Raw genomic sequence first — 22,820 nt, forward strand, 5'->3', positions numbered from 1 at the left:
GAGAACAATGGGCCAAATGGCCTTCTGTGCTGTATGATTCTAAGAGTGATGAAATACTGCTTATTCAGTAAAATAAATGTGCAGAATTTCTGTCTCCTGGCTCTTTGTGTAGGTAATAGAATTCTACTGACAACATTTTGGGGGTAAAATTCAACTTCGGCGAGGAATTGGACTTGGAACTCTAGTCTCAATAATTGGATACCTCGGTTTGATTTCATATTATGCAACGAGTTAACCAAAGCTAATGGGTAGTAATCTGCGGCCCATACGGGCACATACGAGGTGGACATGCGCCCGTAAGGATCGCGCAGGTTCCGGGTTTTTGCGAGCGATGCGCATGCCCGAAAACCTGGAACTTGTGATCTGTCAAGAATTTTCTTGGGCTATTTGCCCAACTTCTGCCCAGCGAATGCCCGTGAAATTTTTGCGCCTGGTATAAGCAAGAATAAGGTCTGCTTTTGGCAGCGTAAGAGTTTTAAAAAACAGAAAATTAAAATGTTATCAATAATTTATACATTAAAAAACCTGTGAAATAAGGTAAGTTTATTTTTGTAAATTTATTTTTCAAGAATGTAAATTTGTGTTTTAAATATTTAATTAAATGCCAATTTAATTAATTTAAAAAAATGATATTTTTATTTATTTATTTGAAGTGTAGAGGTATTTTTTGGAGTATTCCCATTAATACTTGTGGGATCTCTGTATATACGGAATCCCCATAAGCATGAATGGGGATTCCCTTCTTTTATTGGTTAGGCTGGCCCACATGATCCCAGAGGCGCTTGTGAACTGCATGCACCCGCAAGATACCCTCGCCTCTACCCGCAGGTACCCGGAGGCGCCCAGGACCACGAATCTCCCTACATCCCAGACCACCAGGTACGTGGGCATTTTATTTGTGGATCGGAGACATTTCCCCACGGGAAGCCTTTGACCGCAAATTTAGAGCCAATATTGAAAGGGTGCTATTAGCACAATTAATATCAATTGGAAAATGCGCTAACTATAATTTTAGGATCTTTACTGTAATATTATTGGCCCTGAAATCCTGGTTTCTTCTTCCGGCGGGCATTCGACTAAAAATAGAAGAAAAGGTGCGCACTTACCTTTTGGTCGAACGCTCACCAGACATTCCGGACTCGAGGCCTCCTCTTCCTGAGCAATGGAGTGCGTTCACGTTGGGGAGTCACGTGGGCCTGGACACCCAATCACGGTAAAGTATTTTCTCATTCATAGTAATAGGAGTTTCGTAAGTCCAAAACTCCTATTACTATGAATGAGAAACACGCCCAAACACTACATTAAAAAATGTTTTAAACACCTCACATAAATACATTATAGAAATTAAAGAAATGTTTTTGAAAAAAAAATTTGCCGATTTTTAAAAACAGTTTTAATTATGGTTTAAAATTAAATTACCTGAGTGGGTAGGGTTTTTAACATAAATATGTATTTTTTAATTATATTTTTATATGTTTTTGATATGTTTTAAAACTCTTATGCTGGTAACAGTAGGCTATGTGCCTGCTTTTACCAGGCGCAAGAGTTTTAAGGACATGTGCAGGGCAAGAGATGGGAAAATAGCCCAATCTCGGCTGTGGGGATGTCCTTCTCCCTGAGATGCGTGCGATCTGTCAAGCCAGAAACATGACAGATCGGAAAAGCCAGTTTTCGGCATATGCATGAAAACCGGCTTTTGTGATGCATTCCCGGGCCCGTACACGCTCCATACGGACCCGGCAAGGCCGGGATTTCAGGGCTATTATGTAATACTTTAATGATATTAGACACAGTGGTGGTAAACTCACTGATCTATTTTCCCAGAGGGGAGCTGTGGGCCAGAGTGAGGGCTACAGCACTGTGATACCAATTGTGCTCCCTTCGAGTGAGGCTCCTTTCTGGTGAATTTATCCTAGATGTCAGCCATGCCTCAGTTGGTAGCACCCTCGCCTCTGAGTCAGTAGGTGGTGGGTTCACCACCACCTTTTTTAGGGCAATTAGGGATGGGCAATAAATGTGCCAGCAACGCCCACATCTCATGAATGAAGTTCTGTGTCCAAGTCCTACTTGAGAGACTTGAGCACAAAATCCAAGCTGAGGGAGTGCTGCACTGTCGGAGGTGCCGTCTTTCAAATGAGACATTAATTTGCGGCCCCGTCTGCCCTCTCAGGTGGACGTGAAAGATCCGATGGCACTATTTTGAAGAAGAGCAGAGACTTTCTCCCGGTGTCCTGGCCAATATGTATCCTACACCTAAAAACAGATCATAGAAACATAGAAAATAGGTGAAGGAATAGGCCATTCGGCCCTTCGAGCCTGCACCACCATTTAATAAGATCATGGCTGATCATTCACCCCTTTCCTACTTTCTCTCCATACCCCTTGATCCCTTTAGCCGTAAATGACACATCTAACTCCCTCTTGAATATATCCAACAAATTGACATCAACAACTCTCTGCAGTAGAGAATTCCACAGGTTAACAACTCTCTGAGTGAAGAAGTTTCTCCTCATCTCGCTCCTAAAAGGCTTACCCCTTATCCTTAGACTGTGACCTCTGGTTCTGGACTTCTCCAACATGGGGAACATTTTTCCTGCATCTAACCTGTCCAGTCCCGTCAGAATTTTATATGTTTCTATGAGATGTCCTCTCATTCTTCTAAACTCCAGTGAATACAGGCCCAATCGATCTAGTCTCTCCTCATCTCGGGAATCAGTCTGGTGAACCTTCGCTGCACTCCCTCAATAGCAAGAATGTCCTTCCTCAAATTAGGAGACCAAAACTGAACACAATATTCCAGGTGAGGCCTCGCCAAGGCCCTGTACAACTGCAGTAGACCTCACTGCTCCTATACTCAAATCCCCTAGCTATGAAGGCCAACATGCCATTTGCCTTCTTCATCGCCTGCTGTACCTGCATGCCAACTTTCAATGACTGATGTACCATGACACCCAGGACTCATTGCACCTCCCCTTTTCCTAATCTGCTGCCATTCAGATAATATTCTGCTTTATGTTTTTGCCACCAAAGTGGATAACCTCACATTTATCCATATTATACTGCATCTGCCATGCATTTGCCCACTCACCTAACCTGTCCAAGTCACCCTGCAGCCTCTTAGCATCCTCCTCACAGCTCACACCGCCACCCAGCTTAGTGTCAGCTGCAAACTTGGAGATATTACACTCAATTCCTTCATCTAAAACATTGATGTATACTGTAAATAGCTGGAGTCCCAGCACTGAGCCCTGCGGCACCCCACTAGTCACTGCCAGCCATTCTGAAAAGGACCCGTTTATCCCGACTCTCTGCTTCCTGTCTGCCAACCAGTTCTCTATCCACGTCAGTATATTACCCCCAATCCCATGTGCTTTAATTTTGCACACCAATCTCTTGTGTGGGACCTTGTCATCTGGTCATTGCCACAGTGCTGTTTGTGGGACCTTGCTGTGTGCAAAATTGGCTTGCGTGTTTCCTACATTACAACAGTGACTACACTTCAAAAATGTTTCATTGGCTGTAAAGAGTTTTGAGATGTCCTGAGATCATTAAAGGCGCTTTATGAATGCATGTCTTGAACTGTGCGGGTCATGACTAGGGAAAGAAATTAAAAAATGAAATCCAGAGCATATACATCTTTCCATTTGGACAGTTCCATCAAAATCGGATTCAATATTTAGCAACTATATCTCCATTAATTCCATATTGATCTGCCACACCTAAAATGGCTACCTGGAAATGTAAGGGCTAGTAGGATAATGGAAAGTCTTTTTTAACAATTAAAGCTGACATGCCTTTTTATCTCTTTTAGAATGTAAATGAGCTGAATCAGTGGTTGTCGGCCATCAGGAAAGCCAGTATCTACAATGAACGCATGCTTCCTTCCTTTCATCCAGGTTCTTACAGGAGCAACCGTTGGACCTGTTGCCTGCACACTGATAGGACTGGTATGTCAGCAACAATCTCGCCATTAAAGCTGAGTTCAGACATTAAAAGACAATTTCAGTCAGGAGGAAGATAACATTTACAACCAGCGAGTTGTTTTGTATTCATATCATTAGCTGAGTGAAACTCTGGTGCACACTTGGGCAAATTCTCATTAAATCAATTCTTATTTTTAACAACCTTTTAAAATTAAATGACTGTGTGACTATAATGTCCGTAGATGTTGAATTTTCCCTGTCAGAACAATCAAGCAGAAAATGTACTGCCATTCATTTTCTCTATATTTTTCTCATCACATAGAAACATAGAAACATAGAAAATAGGTGCAGGAGTAGGCCATTCAGCCCTTCGAGCCTGCACCGCCATTCAATAAGATCATGGCTGATCATTCCTTCAGTACCTCTTTCTGCTTTCTCTCCATACCTTTGATCTCCTTAACTGTAAGGGCCATATCTAACTCCCTCTTGAATATATCCAATGAACTGGCATCAACAACTCTCTGCGGCAGGAAATTCCACAGGTCAACAACTCTGAGTGAAGAAGTTTCTCCTCATCTCAGTCCTAAATGGCCTACCCCTTATCCTAAGACTATGTCCCCTGGTTCTGGACTTCCCCAACATCGAGAACATTCTTCCCGCATCTAACCTGTCCAGTCCCGTCAGAATCCTATATGTTTCCATGAGATCCCCTCTCATCCTTCTAAACGCCAGTGAATAAAGGCCCAGTTGATTCAGTCCCTCCTCATATGACAGCCCAGCCATCCCTGGAATCAGTCTGGTGAACCTTCGCTGCACTCCCTCAATAGCAAGAATGTTCTTCCTCAGACTTGGAGACCAAAACTGAACACAATATTCCACTAAGCTACCTCACTAAAATAAATGTTTCTTATGTAAATTTCAAAACTATAATATATTTAAATCGTTGGTGGCTCGAATATCTTATGCATTCTGTTCTTCTTTTTTGCCACTGGATTAAATTTTAAAATCAACCTTAAACCCAAGTCCTGCCTTATCAAGAACTGGCCTTTCCTGTTAGTTGTGCTACGTGTAGTCATATTGTAATATTTATAAATAATGAGTCAGTATATTACATTTTACCATCTGACACCTGGCTTTAAATCTAGTCCAAGATTATTGGATGAAATTGCCTCTCCTTTCTGGCTCAGTGGGTCCTAAATGAAAAGAGCTTGATTCATTCCCAACCCAGTTCTGGGCGGTTACAGGCTCAGAATAAAAATTGCCCCAAATTGAATGCAAACTGTCATTAAATCTAATCAGAAAGACTGGTGTGCGAAATGGAAAATTTCACACTGCTGTAGTAAGTGGAACTAAACCCCTTCTGGTTATGCCTGGGAATACTGGATACTGACATTGGATGAAAAAGTGTGGATAAAAGTGATGTGGAATCTATATGGGTAGAGCTGCAGAACACCAAAGGGCAAAAAACGTTAGTGGGAGTTGTGTACAGACCTCCAAACAGTAGTAGTGATGTTGGGGAGGGCATCAAACAGGAAATTAGGGGTGCATGCAATAAAGGTGCAGCAGTTATCATGGGTGACTTTAATATGCATATAGATTGGGCTAACCAAACTGGAAACTGGAGGAGGATTTCCTGGAGTGCATAAGGGATGGTTTTCTAGACCAATATGTCGAGGAACCAATTAGGGGGGAGGCCATCTTAGACTGTGTTGTGTAATGAGAGAGGATTAATTAGCAATCTCGTTGTGCGAGGCCCCTTGGGGTAGAGTGACCATAATATGGTGAAATTCTACATTAGGATGGAGAATGAAACAGTTAATTCAGAGACCATGGTCCAGAACTTAAACAAGGGTAACTTTGAAGATATGAGGCGTGAATTGGCTAGGATAGATTGGCGAATGATACTTAAGGGGTTGACTGTGGATGGGCAATGGCAGACATTTAGAGACCGCATGGATGAACTACAACAATTGTACATCCTTGTCTGGCGTAAAAATAAAAAAGGGAAGGTGGCTCAACCGTGGCTATCAAGGGAAATCAGGGATAGTATTAAAGCCAAGGAAATGGCATACAAATTGGCCAGAAATAGCAGTGAACCTGGGGACTGGGAGAAATTTAGAACTCAGCAGAGGAAGACAAAGGGTTTGATTAGGGCAGGGAAAATAGAGTACGAGAGGAAGCTTGCAGGGAACATTAAGACGGACTGCAAATGTTTCTATAGGTATGTAAAGAGAAAAAGGTTAGTAAAGACAAACGTAGGTTCCCTGCAGTCAAAATCAGGGGAAGTCATAACGGGGAACAAAGAAATGGCAGACCAATTGAACAAGTACTTTGGTTCGGTATTCACTAAGGAGGACACAAACAACCTTCCGGATATAAAAGGGGTCAGAGGGTCTAGTAAGAAGGAGGAACTGAGGGAAATCCTTATTAGTCGGGAAATTGTGTTGGGGAAATTGATGGGATTGAAGGCCGATAAATCCCCAGGGCCTGATGGACTGCATCCCAGAGTACTTAAGGAGGTGGCCTTGGAAATAGCGGATGCATTGACAGTCATTTTCCAACATTCCATAGACTCTGGATCAGTTCCTATCGAGTGGAGGGTAGCCAATGTAACCCCACTTTTTAAAAAAGGAGGGAGAGAGATAACAGGGAATTATAGACCGGTCAGCCTGACCTCAGTAGTGGGTGAAATGATGGAATCAATTATTAAGGATGTCATAGCAGTGCATTTGGAAAGAGGTGACATGATAGGTCCAAGTCAGCATGGATTTGTGAAAGGGAAATCATGCTTGACAAATCTTCTGGAATTTTTTGAGGATGTTTCCAGTAGAGTGGACAAGGGAGAACCAGTTGATGTGGTATATTTGGACTTTCAGAAGGCTTTCGACAAGGTCCCACACAAGAGATTAATGTGCAAAGTTAAAGCACATGGGATTGGGGGTAGTGTGCTGACATGGATTGAGAACTGGTTGTCAGACAAGAAGCAAAGAGTAGGAGTAAATGGGTACTTTTCAGAATGGCAGGCAGTGACTAGTGGGGTACCGCAAGGTTCTGTGCTGGGGCCCCAGCTGTTTACATTGTACATTAATGATTTAGACAAGGGGATTAAATGTAGTATCTCCAAATTTGCGGATGACACTAAGTTGGGTGGCAGTGTGAGCTGCGAGGAGGAAGCTATGAGGCTGCAGAGTGACTTGGATAGGTTAGGTGAGTGGGCAAATGCATGGCAGATGAAGTATAATGTGGATAAATGTGAGGTTATCCACTTTGGTGGTAAAAACAGAGAGACAGACTATTATCTGAATGGTGACAGATTAGGAAAAGGGGAGTTGCAACGAGACCTGGGTGTCATGGTACATCAGTCATTGAAGGTTGGCATGCAGGTACAGCAGGCGGTTAAGAAAGCAAATGGCATGTTGGCCTTCATAGTGAGGGGATTTGAGTACAGGGGCAGGGAGGTCACACCTGGAGTATTGTGTACAGTTTTGGTCTCCTAACTTGAAGAAGGACATTCTTGCTATTGAGGGAGTGCAGCGAAGGTTCACCAGGCTGATTCCCGGGATGGTGGGACTGACATATCAAGAAAGACTGGATCAACTGGGCTTGTATTCACTGGAGTTCAGAAGAATGAGAGGGGCTCTCATAGAAACGTTTAAAATTCTGATGGGTTTAGACAGGTTAGATGCAGGAAGAATGTTCCCAATGTTGGGGAAGTCCAGAACCAGGGGTCACAGTCTAAGGATAAGGGGTAAGCCATTTAGGACCGTGATGAGGAGAAACTTCTTCACCCAGAGAGTGGTGAACCTGTGGAATTCTCTACCACAGAAAGTTGTTGAGGCCAATTCACTAAATATATTCAAAAAGGAGTTAGATGTAGTCCTTACTACTAGGGGGATCAAGGGGTATGGCGAGAAAGCAGGAATGGGGTACTGAAGTTGCATGTTCAGCCATGAACTCATTGAATGGCGGTGCAGGCTCGAAGGGCCGAATGGCCTACCTCTGCACCTATTTTCTATGTTTCTATGTTTATCAACACTCATCTTTCGCTTGATGAACCGAAAAAAATATAACTGCAGCAGACATAAGGTCATCCTCCCTGTCCTAAAGGTCATTTTTGGTCACTAGATTGGTTAATACTCTTTAATTTTATTGAAATCCTCTCTCCACTGAGCCCTAGTGACAGGTTTCCTGCAACTAATGCTCTATAGAATATTGTAAAGTAGTAAGGATGAAGATGCATTAGCACATCCAATACCTACAAGGGCCACCAGTCAGAAAATTGAATCCATTTATTGTATGGGCAATTGGGGTTTCTTCCTGACCAACATTGTGTATACAGAAGTTTTAAAGACAAGATTTATAGGAGGAAAGATCTATTTTCAGATTGATTTAGTGATGAGCTGATTCTATATAATCACCACAACTATAAACATGTGAAAAATTCAACTCAATTATATCATGGTTTAGTTGAGAAGGACTACTCACAACTGTTTGTGCCGTGCTTATACCAAAATTGCTTGAAAACATCTTTTTTAAATATGGCATGTATGATAAGAATGAGCAACTGAAAGTTGCAAACTGAAAGTATAAGTTAGCTTATGAACAGGAAATACTGGAAACACTCAGCAGGTCAGGCAGCATCTGTGGAGAGAAACAGAGTTAACGTTTCAGGTCGGTGACCCTTCATTAGAACTTAGCTACATTATAACTTAGCCTTTAAAAATTGCTAATGTGACACTATCCTCCAAACCAGTTGACTTTAAGAACAGCGTGACTTTATAATTGAGTCACTGTTTCAAAGGAACAATATTAGCACCTGGAACTTCCAGCAACTCTCTCTATTACTTTGCTGGGCTCAACGCACTAGGCTTTAGTCTATGGCATGAATATTCCAGTATTCAGTCACATATCAAACCTGTGATACCTGTAGATCACATGGGACAATTAAACTGTTCAAGTTTGGAGAGACAACTAGGTAGAACTTTCCTAATTCCATCTAGAAACATTTGTAGCATTCTCCAAGTTCTATCATAGCCTTCACCAACATTCTAACACATTTTGAATCTGAATTACATATCTAAACATCTTTTAACAAGAAACAGCTGTTCCTATTTCCCACAGCAACAGTAAACACATCACGGCATAAACACAATGACTACAATATTTGATAATCCTTCCCCGTTGCTTACTTCCCATTTGTTTAACAGTTCGGGGATGCAGCCGCACGCATTCTGCCGTAACCCTTGGTGATTGGAGTGACCCCCTCGATCCCGATGTTGAGACGCAGACAGTTTACAAACAGCTGTTGCAAGGCAGAGAAAAGCTGAAGTAAGTCATGCAAAATGTTTCCTATTGTTCCAATTCATTGCAATGCAACATACTAGTGCCATCTAAATGCTCTAACATGCGCACAGTAAGTGCAGAATCTCTAAGACTTTCTATTTTAACTTCAGTAGCAGAGTGGCGCAGGCCATTATACTTAAATGCATGCTGGTTTTTCATTATGTATATTCCCTCAGTAGGAATGAACATACAGCATACATTAGTTACAAAAGCTAGCTTGCTTACCAGAAGTTTGACTTTAAAGTAATAGATTTGCCTTCAGATGACAAAGAAAATGGCTAGATCGCCACAGCAAGCGGGTGGATCAGACACATGCAATGCTATAAGGATTTGCTGGAAAACTCAGCAGGTCAGGCAGCATCTGTGGAGAGAGAAGCAGAGTTAACGTTTCAGGTCATCAGAAGGTTCTGACGAAAGGCCATCGCTTCTGACGAAGGGTCATCGACCTGAAACATTAACTCTGTTTCTCTCTCCACAGATGCTGCCTGACCTACTGAGTATTTCCAGCATTTTCCGTTTTTATTTCAGATTTCCAGCATCTGCAGTATTTTGCTTTTGTGCTACAAAAATTTGCTTTCTTCCCCTTTTCAAAATATATTTTTGTTCGTCTCTTTGGGTCACCCACCCAGCGCACCCCATTCTTTGAGTGGCTAGGCTATTCCAGTGGCCCTCTTAGAGCTGCAAGAAGCTGAGTGACTCACCTGTCTTTTGTTCTTTTTGTAAATGATTTATTCTCAGGATGTGGGCAATACTGGTAATGCCCATTAGTTGCCCTCAGGAGATGGTGGGTCACCTCTTGTCTTTTGACAACTGAATGTCTTGCAACCGTCTGGTTGGAGACTGGAGTGTTGTTTAGGACAGAGCAGATAGATGGGTGGCAGGGTCCCTTTCCTGACAGACATTAATGAAACAGTTGCAATTTTGCAGGAACACCCCACCCTTCCAGATCTCTCCAAACATCTAAAGTGCTGCTTAGTGGTGGTCTTAGTGGCTGTATGAGCCTCATAGTATCTGCGCTCCACTGCTGATCACGGCTGTCTCAGAGGTTTTTTTAAATTATTCATTCCTGGGATGTGGGCGTCGCTGGCAAAGCCAGCATTTATTGCCCATCCCTAATTGCCCTTGAGAAGGTGGTGGTGAACCACCTTCTTGAACCGTGGTGAAGGTACTCCCACAGTGCTGTAAGTGGCGGGTGGGGGGAAGTTCTACGATTTTGACCCAGCGACGATGAAGGAACGGCAATATATTTCTAAGTCAGGATGGTGTGTAACTTGGAGGGGGACTTGCTGGTGATGGTGTTCCCATGCCCCTGCTGCCCTTGTCTTTCTAGGTGGTAGAGGTAGAGATCGCAGGTTTGGGAGGTGCTGCTGAAAAAGCCTTGGTGAGTTGCTGCAGTGCATCTTGAGGATGGTATGCACTGCAACCACAGTGTACCGGTGGTGCAGGGAGTGAATGTTTAAGGTGGTGGATGGGTGCCAATCAAGCAGGCTGCTTTGCTGAAAATAGAGAGTAGGAATAAACGGGTCATTTTCGGGTTGGCAGTCTGTAACTAGTGGGGATACCACAAGGATCAGTGCTTGGGCCTCAGCTATTCACAATCTACATCAATAATTTGGATGAAGGGACCAAATGTAATATATCCAAGTTTGCTAATGATATAAATCTAGGTGGGAATGTAAATTGTGAGGAGTATGCAAAGAAGCTTCAAGGGGATACAGACAGGATAAGTGAGTGGGCAAGAATATGGCAAATTGAATATAATGCAGAGAAATGTGAAGTTATCCACTTTGGTAGGAAAAATAGAAAAGCAGAGTATTTTATAAATGGTGAGAGATTAGAAAATGTTGGGGTTCAGAGGGATCTGGGTGTCCTTGTACACGAATCACTGAAAGTTAACTTACAGGAACAGCAAGCAATTAAAAAAGCAAATGGTATGTTGGCCTTTATTACAAGAGGATGTGAGGAGAAGAGTAAAGATGTCTTACTGCAATTATATAGGGCCCTGGTGAGACTACACCTAGAGTATTGTGTACAGTATTGGTCCCCTTACCGAAGGAAGGATATACTTGCCATTGAGGAAGTGCAATGAAGGTTCACCAGACTGATTCCTGGGTTGGGGGGATTGTCCTATGAGGAGAGATTAAGTAGACTAGGCCTATATTCTCTGGAGTTTAGAAGAATGAGAGGTGATCTCATTCAAACATACAACATTCTTACAGGGCTTGACAGGGTAGATGCAGGGAAGATGTTTCCCCTGGCTGGGGTGTCTAGAACCAGGGGTCACAGTCTCAAATAAGGTGTTGTGCGTTTAGGAGTGAGATGAGGAGACATTTCTTCACTCAGAGGGTGGGGAATCTTTGGAATTCTCTACCCCCAGAGATCCCTGGAGGCTCAGTTGTTGAGTATATTCAAGACAGAGATCAATAGATTTTTGGATATTAAGGGAATCAAGGGATATGTGGATAGTGCAGGTAGAAGATCAGCCATGATGTCATTGAATGGCGGAGCAGGCTTGAGGGGTCAAATGGCCTACTCCTGCTCCTATTTCTTATGTCCTGGATGGTTTTGAGCTTCTTGAGTGTTGTTGGAGCTGCATTCATCCAGGCAAGTGGTGAGTATTCCACTCCTGATTTGTGCCTTCTAGATGTTGGAAAGAATGGCTTTGGGGAGTTTGGAGGTGAGACACTCACTGCAGAATATCCAGCCTTTGACCTGCTCTTGTAGTCACAATATTTATGTTTCTGGTCAATGGTGACCCCCAGGATGCTGATGGTGGGGGATTCGATGATGGTAATGCCATTGAAGGTCAAGGGGCGGTGGTTAGACTCTCACTTGTTGGAGATAGTCATTGCCTGGCACTTGTGTGGCGTGAAAGTTACTTGCCACTTATCAGTCCAAGCCTGAATGTCGCCCAGGTCTTGCTGCATGTGGGCATGGACCGCTTCATTATCTGAGGAGTTGCGAATGGAACTGAACACTGTGCAATCATCAACGAACATCCCGACTTCTGACTTTATGATGGAAGGAAGGTCATTGATGAAGCAGCTGAAGATGGTTGGACACTGCCCAAGATGGTGTTCAAGATGGTAGCCTTAGTCTCCAGAAATCAACTTGCACTTTTCTTCATTGCTTGAATAATCTTGGCACCATGGACCCCCTTAAAAAAAATAACTGCTGCTTGGGGAGTGGGCATCCACTTCAACGATGTGTTTTGATGGTCACGGACGACCTGCACTTTTATGCTGTGTAGTTCGTGAAAGTCAAGACGTGTATGTAAAAGCCTGAAGTGCTGCATGAAGCCGTCAATCACGCTTTGGTGAACCCTGTCATGCAAAAAATGCAGTGGTCGCTCATTCTCAGTCTGCGTGGGAAATAGGATGAAGTTGATTGGTGTACAATGCATCAGTCACCTGCTGATGTCTCTGCATGCTGTAATTTGGCTAATGTTGTTTTATGTCCGCTATGGAACCTGAGGCATAAAGGTTGAGGGCTGTAATCACCTTGATGGCCACTGACTGTCCCGCCTCTGTGGTGGGGATTAGCTAGAGGACAGCTTCTAGAAAATGACACAACTGTGTCATTGCCTCTCGAATCAGGCAGTTTTCCTCAGACATGGCAAGGTAGGTGTGCTTCATCCTGTTTGTGGGTGATGGCAGGTGCAGGAAGTCTATCCCATGTAATGTGACCTGCCTGCCATCCCTCCTTTCCTTCTCATTTTTCTCTGAATAAACCAACAATTATGGGACTCACAATGGACTGCCCATGTTGCAAATTATAGGTGATGGAACTAAAAATATTGCAGTTAAAACCCTTGTCTCAAAATCATTTTTAGAAAGCCTGACATGAAGAGAGCAGAAACAAAATCCCATGCACCACAAATCTCCACTCAAATTGCGGTGTCAAATCTCAGAACTCAGACATCCCAAGTCTCCCTTTAAACGGCCATGCCTGCTTTATTCAGGCGGACTATCGCCCAGTGCATCAACATTTGTGGAAGATTGTATGTGTGCCCATCTGCATATTATTACATAGAAACATAGATAGAAACATAGAAAATAGGTGCAGGAGTAGGCCATTCGGCCCTTCTAGCCTGCACCGCCATTCAATGAGTTCATGGCTGAACATGCAACTTCAGTACCCCATTCCTGCTTTCTCGCCATACCCCTTGATCCCCCTAGTAGTAAGGACTTCATCTAACTCCTTTTGAATATATTTAGTGAATTGGCCTCAACAACTTTCTGTGGTAGAGAATTCCACAGGTTCACCACTCTCTGGGTGAAGAAGTTTCTCCTCATCTCGGTCCTAAATGGCTTACCCCTTATCCTTAGACTGTGTCCTCTGGTTCTGGACTTCCCCAACATTGGGAACATTCTTCCTGCATCTAACCTGTCTAACCCCGTCAGAATTTTAAACGTTTCTATGAGGTCCCCTCTCATTCTTCTGAACTCCAGTGAATACAAGCCCAGTTGATCCAGTCTTTCTTGATAGGTCAGTCCCGCCATCCCGGGAATCAGTCTGGTGAACCTTCGCTGCACTCCCTCAATAGCAAGAATGTCCTTCCTCAGGTTAGGAGACCAAAACTGTACACAATACTCCAGGTGTGGCCTCACCAAGGCCCTGTACAACTGTAGCAACACCTCCTTGCCCCTGTACTCAAATCCCCTCGCTATGAAGGCCAACATGCCATTTGCTTTCTTAACCGCCTGCTGTACCTGCATGCCAACCTTCAATGACTGATGTACCATGACACCCAGGTCTCGTTGCACCTCCCCTTTTCCTAATCTGTCACCATTCAGATAATAGTCTGTCTCTCTGTTTTTACCACCAAAGTGGATAACCTCACATTTATCCACATTACCATTGATTTTCACGTTACAATGAAGCTTGTCTGTTTTCAGTCAAAGCTTTTTCCACTTTACGCTTTCCCTGCAATTATGCATATGGTGTATTATGGGTTCTCCGCCTGATTTCCCAGTGCTTATCTTTCCTGCTGTGCCGCGAGCACCAGCAGTGGGAATGAGAAAACAGGCTCTCAGGTTTGCAGTAAGGACGATGCTCCTCATAACATAATACAAAAGTATTCGTGTGAATACCTTTAGTTACAGTAAACTGTCATCATAATCATCATCATCATAGGCAGTCCCTCGAAATCGAGGAAGACTTGCTTCCACTCTAAAGGTGAGTTCTCGGGTGACTACAGTCCAATACGGGAATTACAGTCTCTGTCACAGGTGGGACAGACAGTCGTTGAAGGAAAGGGTGGGTGGGGAGTCTGGTTTGCCGCACGTTCCTTCCGCTGCCTGCGCTTGTTTTCTGCGTGCTCTCGGCGACGAGACTCGAGCTTGTTTTCTGCATGCTCTCGGCGACGAGACTCGAGGTCTCAGCGCCCTCCCGAATGCTCTTCCTTAACTTAGGGTGGTCTTTGGCCAGGGACTCCCAGGTGTCGGTGAGAATGTTGCACTATATCAAGGAGGCTTTGAGGGTGTCCTTGAAACGTTTCCTTTGCCCACCTGGGGATCGCTTGTTGTGTAGGAGTTCCAAGTAGAGCGCTTGCTTTGGGAGTCTTGTGTTGGGCATGTGGACGATGTGGCCCGCCCAGTGGAGCTAGTCGTGTGTGGTCAGTGCTTCAGTGCTGGAGATGTTGGCCTGATGGAGAACACTGATGTTGGTGCATCTATCCTCCATTTGGATTTGCAGGATCTTGCAGAGACATCGTTGGTGATATAACAGTAAACTGTAAGATGCAGCTGACAATAGAAATGTTAGATTGTGTTTTTATAATTCACTTATTGGAGAAAGGTGACTCCATTGTCGCAAGTTCCTGTTGTAATTTACAGGAATTGATTTCTCCCGCCATAGTCATGTTGTTTGAATGAATGAACACAGGAAGCACTTGGCAAAGCGTGATCGATCATGCTTGTTGCTCAGGTGGTTCTACGAAGACTAAAAATACTAGCCCAGAAATGTGAGGAAATTGAAACCATAGATTATACCACTAGAGGTCAGTACTTTACCAGTCATTGCAGATAGAGCAGCAATTCAAAATGCCTTGAAGTTTTAAATTATTTTTTTAAAGTAATCTGTGACTATTCAATTTATTATTTCTAAATTTCCTCCCTCTAAGTTACAACCCATTCACTACAGTGAAAAACTGGTATATTAACAGTAAAATAATGAAACGTAAACCCTTGTCTTAATAGCAATGATTAACTATTAGTTAGAAAATGAGACTGAAATGGTTCAGTGAAGCATTCATTGATAGTAATTTAAATTTAAAGGGGTACTGTCCTTATAAAAATTGGGAGAACTTTATTGTGTGATTGGTAAACACTATTATATTAACATAGTTGTACGTTGAAATGTATCATTGCATATCAAAAATGCCAGTATATGTTGGAAATATTGTAATTTGCATCTAAAATTATCATGATGAAAATTATAAGTGGCTCTGTCCCTTGTTCTCCCTCCTCAGCGAAAAAGATGGCACTGCCTCTATAAAGTGTGGCTTTTTACCCCTGTGAAGTGCTGCTTGTTTTTCTCATTGATGACAGTATGAACACATACTTGAACTGAGAGCAGCAGCAATAATTAATTCATGAACTGTAAAAGACAATCTTACTTGTCATTTGGAAATGATTTCAATAAAATGAAAATAGAAGTACTGTATTGTGTTATAAACATAATACAATACTCAGACTTGCACACTTTAGTAACTTAGTTTCCTGTTTTCTGTTTTTAGAAAGAAGTACCTTGAATCTTCAGATGCAGGAACAGTGATGGACCAGGAGGAAAGAATGGACGGTGATGGCATTAAGGAAGGTAGTTACCTCTCAACATTAACAAACACATTGGAAAGATTTATTATTCAAGGAGCCAATTTTTTTTCTAGAATTAGTAAATATTATTTCTATTACTATAACTAGTAAATGTTGCACTAGTACTATCATTTTGATTACTGTTTCTGTTATAAAAGGTTATGTGACAAAAATATTTCAAAGGTGTATTGACTGAAAATTAAATCTGTTGTCAATAGCCTATAAAATTATACTGCACTTAAAACTAATTCTATATAGGGTCCGAGTGATACCATAAACCAAAAAAAAACTGTTTAGAACTGTCCTCAGAACTTTAAAATTGGACATGTGCCTTCAAATCAGCCCGCAGTATTTCCTTCTTTAAAAAAAAAGTAATTTATATATCCCTTAGAGCTGGCAAGCAGTTCTATTGCTTCTTTGAACCTATGGAATGAAAGGGGCAGTGATGATGCTATCTGACTAGACATTAGTGCATGGCCAAACCATTAATGTAAGTAAAGCCAGTGACTACTTGCGCAGTGTGTGGGAAAAGATTTTATAGCTGACTTGTGGGATTCTGTTAGGTTCTTTGAGAGGGAGAAAATCCAGTCAAACTGGTGGTTCAGTTCCAAACAGATGACAGTAAGTTCATACTTAATATTGCTTTTCTTCACCGTTCGAGTTTCATTTGTTCTTTTCGAGCTTGCTGGCATACAATTGTGAGGCATTTTATCCAGAGATAGGAAAAGCCCGGCAAGGTCTGGCTTCCCATTCTTGAACAACGCTCTCTGATAGCCAGTCCCCAGGAGGTGCTGGCTTAAGATCAGACAAGACATTCTTTCAGGGTGCTGGATGTGAGTGGTGCTCGTGGGGGTGGGGTGAATGTGGCCGCAAACAATGGGAAACAAAGGGGGGTGGATTTCTCTGGTCACTATGCGTGGCGAAGTCATAAAGATTCTCTTTTTCAGTCACTTACAAAGTCACGACACACAGTGACCAGAGCAATTCTTTTAAAAGAAAAAAAATCCATTGGCACATTTGCTGTAGGTTCTGAAGGAAGTATTTTTAAAATATAACATGCAAAATATCGCAGTAACATACCAATGTGAAAGTTTCCACTTTGAAAATCCAAACAGACAAACCGAAATGGAGACGGCGCTCTCAATCTGGGTCAACGTCAGACTGGAGCCAGCTTTGTACTCCAGCAATCAAAGCTTTAAATATGCCATGGTTTTAAAATTCAAAGTTATTATAGTCTTTAACACGTTACTTCTAATACTTATTACTGGCAATGCGGTAAAATTGTTTTGCTCCAAATGTTACATTGGGGGACTGTGTAATAGTGTTTGATTAGGTTGAATTGCAATGCTGGGACCTCATAACTAACAAATCAAAAACTCTCACACACAGCAGGAGTGGAGAAGTGTCGCTCGTTTCATGATCGCAGGATGGCGGCAGCAGCCAGACTGCTGGATGTCATACAAGACCTTGAACGTGCTCATCAGGCATTCGAGCGCAGAGAGAAAGAGGACCAGGCCAAGGAGATGTTAGTTCCCTGAGTCACCCTGATTTATTGTGGCTAGACATCTTGAGATATCACAGCTCGTGCGCTTTGTGCAATGTGCCACAGACCGGTCTAGATGTACAGTGGATTTAATAAGAGCGACTTAAACAATTCAACTCTCAGCAAATTGAAACACAAACATGCGGGTGCCAGTGAATGACACGGAGAACTTGGGGAGGGGGGGAGGCGGGGGGCTCAGACTATCTTTCATGAGCTGCATTGTTATCACGTAAATTGTTGTAAAATATTTAGGCAAGAGGAATTGTCATTATATCCAAAGCAACTTCGGGGGAAAGTTGCTGATTTCTTGCCATTTAAAATTAGGAAAGGGATTTCATCTGCTTTTAACACAAGGAAGCGGAGGACAAGCACCTTTTAGTGCAGCAGCAGTGTCTACATTCTGAACACCTTCCTGTCTGTTCATTGGAGAAGATGTTTCGGTTCTGTGCATTGTCTCCGGTAACTTGTAATTGTACCACAGGAAACCAAAAACAATAAATGTCTGTGAAACTGTACAACACAAGCAGATGTTGAGACCAAGCGTCTGTATGGCGGGCCCGCTCCACAGACATGTACGTCAGCTTGCCAAGACACCACTGCGCCACTCAAAACTGGTTCAGTGGAATCACAGCTAATTGCAGCATTATTTTGTTGCTGGCAAAGGTTGTCATGTTGTTCCAGTCTGAGCTGTAAACCTTTTATTTTTTTTGGCTGGGGGCTTTCTCACTGGATTTTAGTAACGCACTTAAGTGATTTATGACAGTCATGAATGTTGTGAAGTGAATGGCATAATCTTATACTGTAAGGGGCTTTTTTATCCTTTCAACTGATCTGTCAGCATATCTACTTTTCTGACAGGCTGTTAATGAATTAATCAAATTGTTGCACTGCTTCAAGATGAAAACCCTGTTACTAGCAGTACATGAGTTACAACATACAGTCGAGGCCAGGGTCTTTGGAGGTAATTAATATTTCATCAGATAAGTCAGGCTGGACAATTTCAAACTTGCTAGAGGTGTGTTATTATCACAAGGTTAGGTTCTCATCTTTAATGCACATTTCAATTGCTTCTGCAGCTTCTCAGTGAAATACACTTTCTGCCAAACTGGTAGGAAAGGTTGCACAAGTGAGATGTGTTGGAAGCTTTAAGTGTTATGCTTTGTTTGGTGTTTGTTTTAAAGTTCACATGTCACCAAATGAATGTATTGTACAGATCAGCCTGCATGCAAACCCCTCTGCATTTTGTTATACTCCCCCGTGCATATATAAACTGACAACTGGCAAGATGGAAATATCATTTTTGATGCACTGTCCATCTAAGTATCTATTTCACTGTGAAAGAGGTACTAATTATGCATAAAAGTGCAAACATCACAAGAATTTGTAAGTGTTGAACAGCGTTATTTATTAAAGGTCCTATGACCAAAAAGTAATGCGTGGGTTTGTGCCCGATTGTTCACGCTTTGCAAAGGCCCTTTTAAAAAAAAAAACAACTATGTTATCACAAGATAGATTGTTTAGCAGCTGTTTATGTTTAAATGGACCACTTTGTCCAGACATAAAAGTGCAGCTATAATGCAGCAATTTTCAGAGCCTAAAATACCTAACAATGGGCAAAGTTATGGAAGAAGCTATTTTGTAAATATTTGAAGCCAAGAGACTTAAAAATGTTCTTTGCATCAGCGTCTGCATGAACTGAACTTTATTGGATGCTATGGAGGTTTGCACTCAAGGTAAACAATCAGCTCTTTGCATTTATTTGCAGCACATCTTCGTGCCACCAGTGTTAAATCACACTGCAGGCGATGAAATGCCTCACACAGCACAGGAAGTTTAATCAGTAATATCTCCCCCAAATGGGTAAAGAAACATTTTTTTAAGTTTGAAAGTGGCACTAAGGACCATTGGAATGCCCCCCCCCCTTTTCAGAGCCAGGCCTGTATGTATGTTATAATCTATAAAGAGATTGATGGCATTATACCAACCTTACAGTGCCTCACTCATTGTTGGCAGTGTGAGTCAAATGCTCCCGTGGTGTTTAATTTGCTTTGAAATTGAATTGACTGAATTTGCAGCACCACATTCATGTAAATTTCCATGTCCTGCCCACCACAGAACAGTAAATCCAGCACAACTGCTAATGGAGGTGAGAGTTAAAAGTAAGATGCTAATTTAGTACACCACCAAATAATGTTAGCAGCATCATTCAGGGACCAGCACTATTCAATGGCAACACTACCGTGATAAAACTCCAAAGGAGTAATGTCATGCAATGGAAACTGCTGTAAAACATATGAGGCCAGTGGAATTTGCTATTAATTGGATATATTCCGAGAGCAAAATTGATAAATAACCAAGAAAATGATCTTTTTTGTCAAAATCAGAAATAACTTTGAGGAGAATCATTGCTATTTCAGGACACATCTGAGATTTTGCTTTTTCTGCATTACACTCCAGCCTGCATTACGATTGTTGAAAAATCTTTAATTTCCAGCTAGCTGTTACCTACCACATCTTGCAAATATTTATATTGGGATTCTTTTTTCAACCTATTTCCTTAATGCAGGGAAACTGTGAGCCATGGGCTGGCGTTATTCCATTTCATAACTTCTACAACCAGCAAATCTTGTATTAGTTCATGTTCTACACCAGTTAGCAGTTGTGCTGAGGATAGTGGCTGCATAGGCCCGGTTCAAGAAAAAAACGCTTCCTTGTAAATGATTTTGTGACTTTTGTGAAATCTTTCTTCGTTTATTATTTTTAACGCAAAGCTTTTGGGTGAAATACTGATCGGCAGCCTTCAGTATTCACCAGTATTTGTTCTGCATTGCTATGTCGCAATGCTAACATGACACGGAGACTTGAATCTTCTGTCAATGTAGAGATGAGGAAAACAAACTATTGTGAGTGAAAGAGGAAGAAGCTCCCATGTAGACATTGCCATCTAACTGACACCAGCTTTGCACCAAAGCCTTTATTGTTGTGACACCGATGTTATTTTGGCTTCTAGTTGTATGCTGCACTTAGACGCTGAGCTGAAGTGATTTAAATGCAAAGATCCGGCAATGGTTAGTGTATCCAGTTGTTATATTCTCTGTGTACTGTACAGCGTGGCGCTACAACAGATATTGGTGCATGGTGTTGCAGGTAATAGAAATGTGCATGCATGTACTCTGATTGCTGAGCGATTATGGACTATGTATTTTACCGTGTATGTCAATGATATTGTGATTGTGTAGGTGAGGATTCTGTTTATATGTATATATACGTTATCTGAACACATGCTGAGATGGTATAGTGGCCCGTGTATATCAGCACTGCCTTAAATTTGATATTGTAAGCATATCTGAACAACCTTTTCATGTGAAGTTTTTTTTAAAATGTGTCCTTTGTATATTGGGCATTGATATTTGCTGCATTTGTGAATGGATTTGTACTTATTCTATAAAATGGTCTTGTGTGGCTGAACACAAGTCCTCATCAGTGCCACTGCATGATCCATGTGGAATAATACTTGGCCAAATGATGTTTGCCAGATTTTATTTATATAAACGTTTTCTAAAAGCATCAACTGTGCTTTTTGCTGAGAATTTTCAAAGTAAATGTATGATCTCTAGGCATTTGCCTTAACTGTGATGACTTCTGTCAGAAATTAGGTTCTGGAATATGTGTACCTTGCACAGCATTAATGTGCTATTCATAGTTTTTATCATGGATATCTAAAAAAACAGTTAAAAAAATAAAAATGTTACTCGACACACAACAATCTCACTTTGTTCTCATTGTGTACTTCATTCTTCAGCTAAATGGCTGACTGATGCTGGAGAGTGCACACGGCACCTCCGCTATGGTGTGTGTACTTTCTTAGTAACATAGGAATTAATAGACGAGAAAGGACCCAGGTCCATCCTGGTAGTCGCATGATACAACGATATTGGAGTTCTTAACTAATCACAGTAATCAATCCCAAGGTTTTGAAGATCCTCCTGATTTCTGTGTCTGTTCATTACCTGACTCAGTTGTACCTATTCCTTTGCACGAAAGTGTGTCTTAGGACCCCAAAGTATAAGAGCCAGGTGCACCACTGACATGGAAGTACATTAATTTTGCCTGCCTAAAATTGCATAATGGACACTTTGGATAGTAATTAATTTGATCCAATCTGCTTTTGTGACTGAGTTTTGTTCTATTTCTTCACATTTTATTGCCTATTATTTTAGCATGATATGAAATTATATTCACTGTTTTTTGCTTGAAATTGATAAATAAACATGGAAGGAAACAAAAGTAATTAAAGACAAACGAGACCCAAACAGACCAGGAGAGCCCCAGCTTCAAACTCTGTGCTGAGTTAGCTGATCTTAGCCAGGCAAATGGCAGGAACATTCCAATTGATTGCAAGGCCCCTGGGATAAGGATGGGAAAATCAGTCTGGATGTTTAGTCCTGATTATCATCCATTGATCCCTGTTGGATGTACACACACGTGTGGGAGTCTGATTGGCTGCAATGCCATCCTGTGGTTAAATAACTTGCTGACTTTTCAGTGTCAAGGCTCATGTATGAAGAATGGCCCCTTGAGCATGGTACCAGAAGGCAATTGACTCCCATGGACCAATGGTCCGACATAGAGTTACCCTTACAGCAGAGAAAGAGAGGGGGGACATTGACAGCACATTGCTATTTTGAGACTTGCTTGAGTCATTTTAACTAGTGTTTATTCTTGATTTTTAAACATGGAAGTTTCTACCGATTAGGGACCATGAAGGAGAGCTATGCATGGAGGCAGAGGATATGGCTGAGGTACTAAATGAGTACTTTTCATCTGTCTTTACCAAGGAAGAAGATGCTGCCATAGACATAGTGAAGGAGGAGGTAGAGGAAATACTGGATGGGATAAGAATTGATAAAGGTGAGGTACAAGAAAGGCTGGCTGTACTTAAAACAGATAAGATACCAGGACCGAATGGGATGCATCCTCAGATGCTGAGGGAAATAAAGGAAGTAAAACAGAGGTACTGGCCATAATCTTCCAATCCTTCTTAGAAATGGGGGTGGGGGAGGACTGGAGAATTGCAAATGTTACACCCTTATTCAAAAAGGATGTAAAGATAAACCCAGCAACTACAGGCCGGTCAGTTTAACCTCAGTAGTGGGGAAGCTTTTAGAAACAATAATCAGTGACAAAATTAACAGT

General features: G+C 42.0%; 1 protein-coding gene across 1 annotated transcript in view; it reads left to right on the forward strand.

The window, feature by feature from the left end:
* Positions 1–17,619, forward strand: part of LOC139268296 (rasGAP-activating-like protein 1) — a 328,378-nt gene extending 310,759 nt beyond the window's left edge. The window contains exons 19-22 of the mRNA XM_070886357.1: positions 3,812–3,947; positions 9,131–9,251; positions 16,006–16,085; positions 17,474–17,619. Coding sequence (XP_070742458.1) covers positions 3,812–3,947; positions 9,131–9,251; positions 16,006–16,085; positions 17,474–17,619 — 483 coding nt within the window. The remainder of the gene's footprint in view (positions 1–3,811; positions 3,948–9,130; positions 9,252–16,005; positions 16,086–17,473) is intronic.
* The last annotated feature ends 5,201 nt before the right edge of the window (positions 17,620–22,820 follow it).

This window comes from Pristiophorus japonicus, chromosome 8 (genome assembly GCF_044704955.1).
Source record: "Pristiophorus japonicus isolate sPriJap1 chromosome 8, sPriJap1.hap1, whole genome shotgun sequence".
NCBI classification, from domain to species: domain Eukaryota; kingdom Metazoa; phylum Chordata; class Chondrichthyes; family Pristiophoridae; genus Pristiophorus; species Pristiophorus japonicus.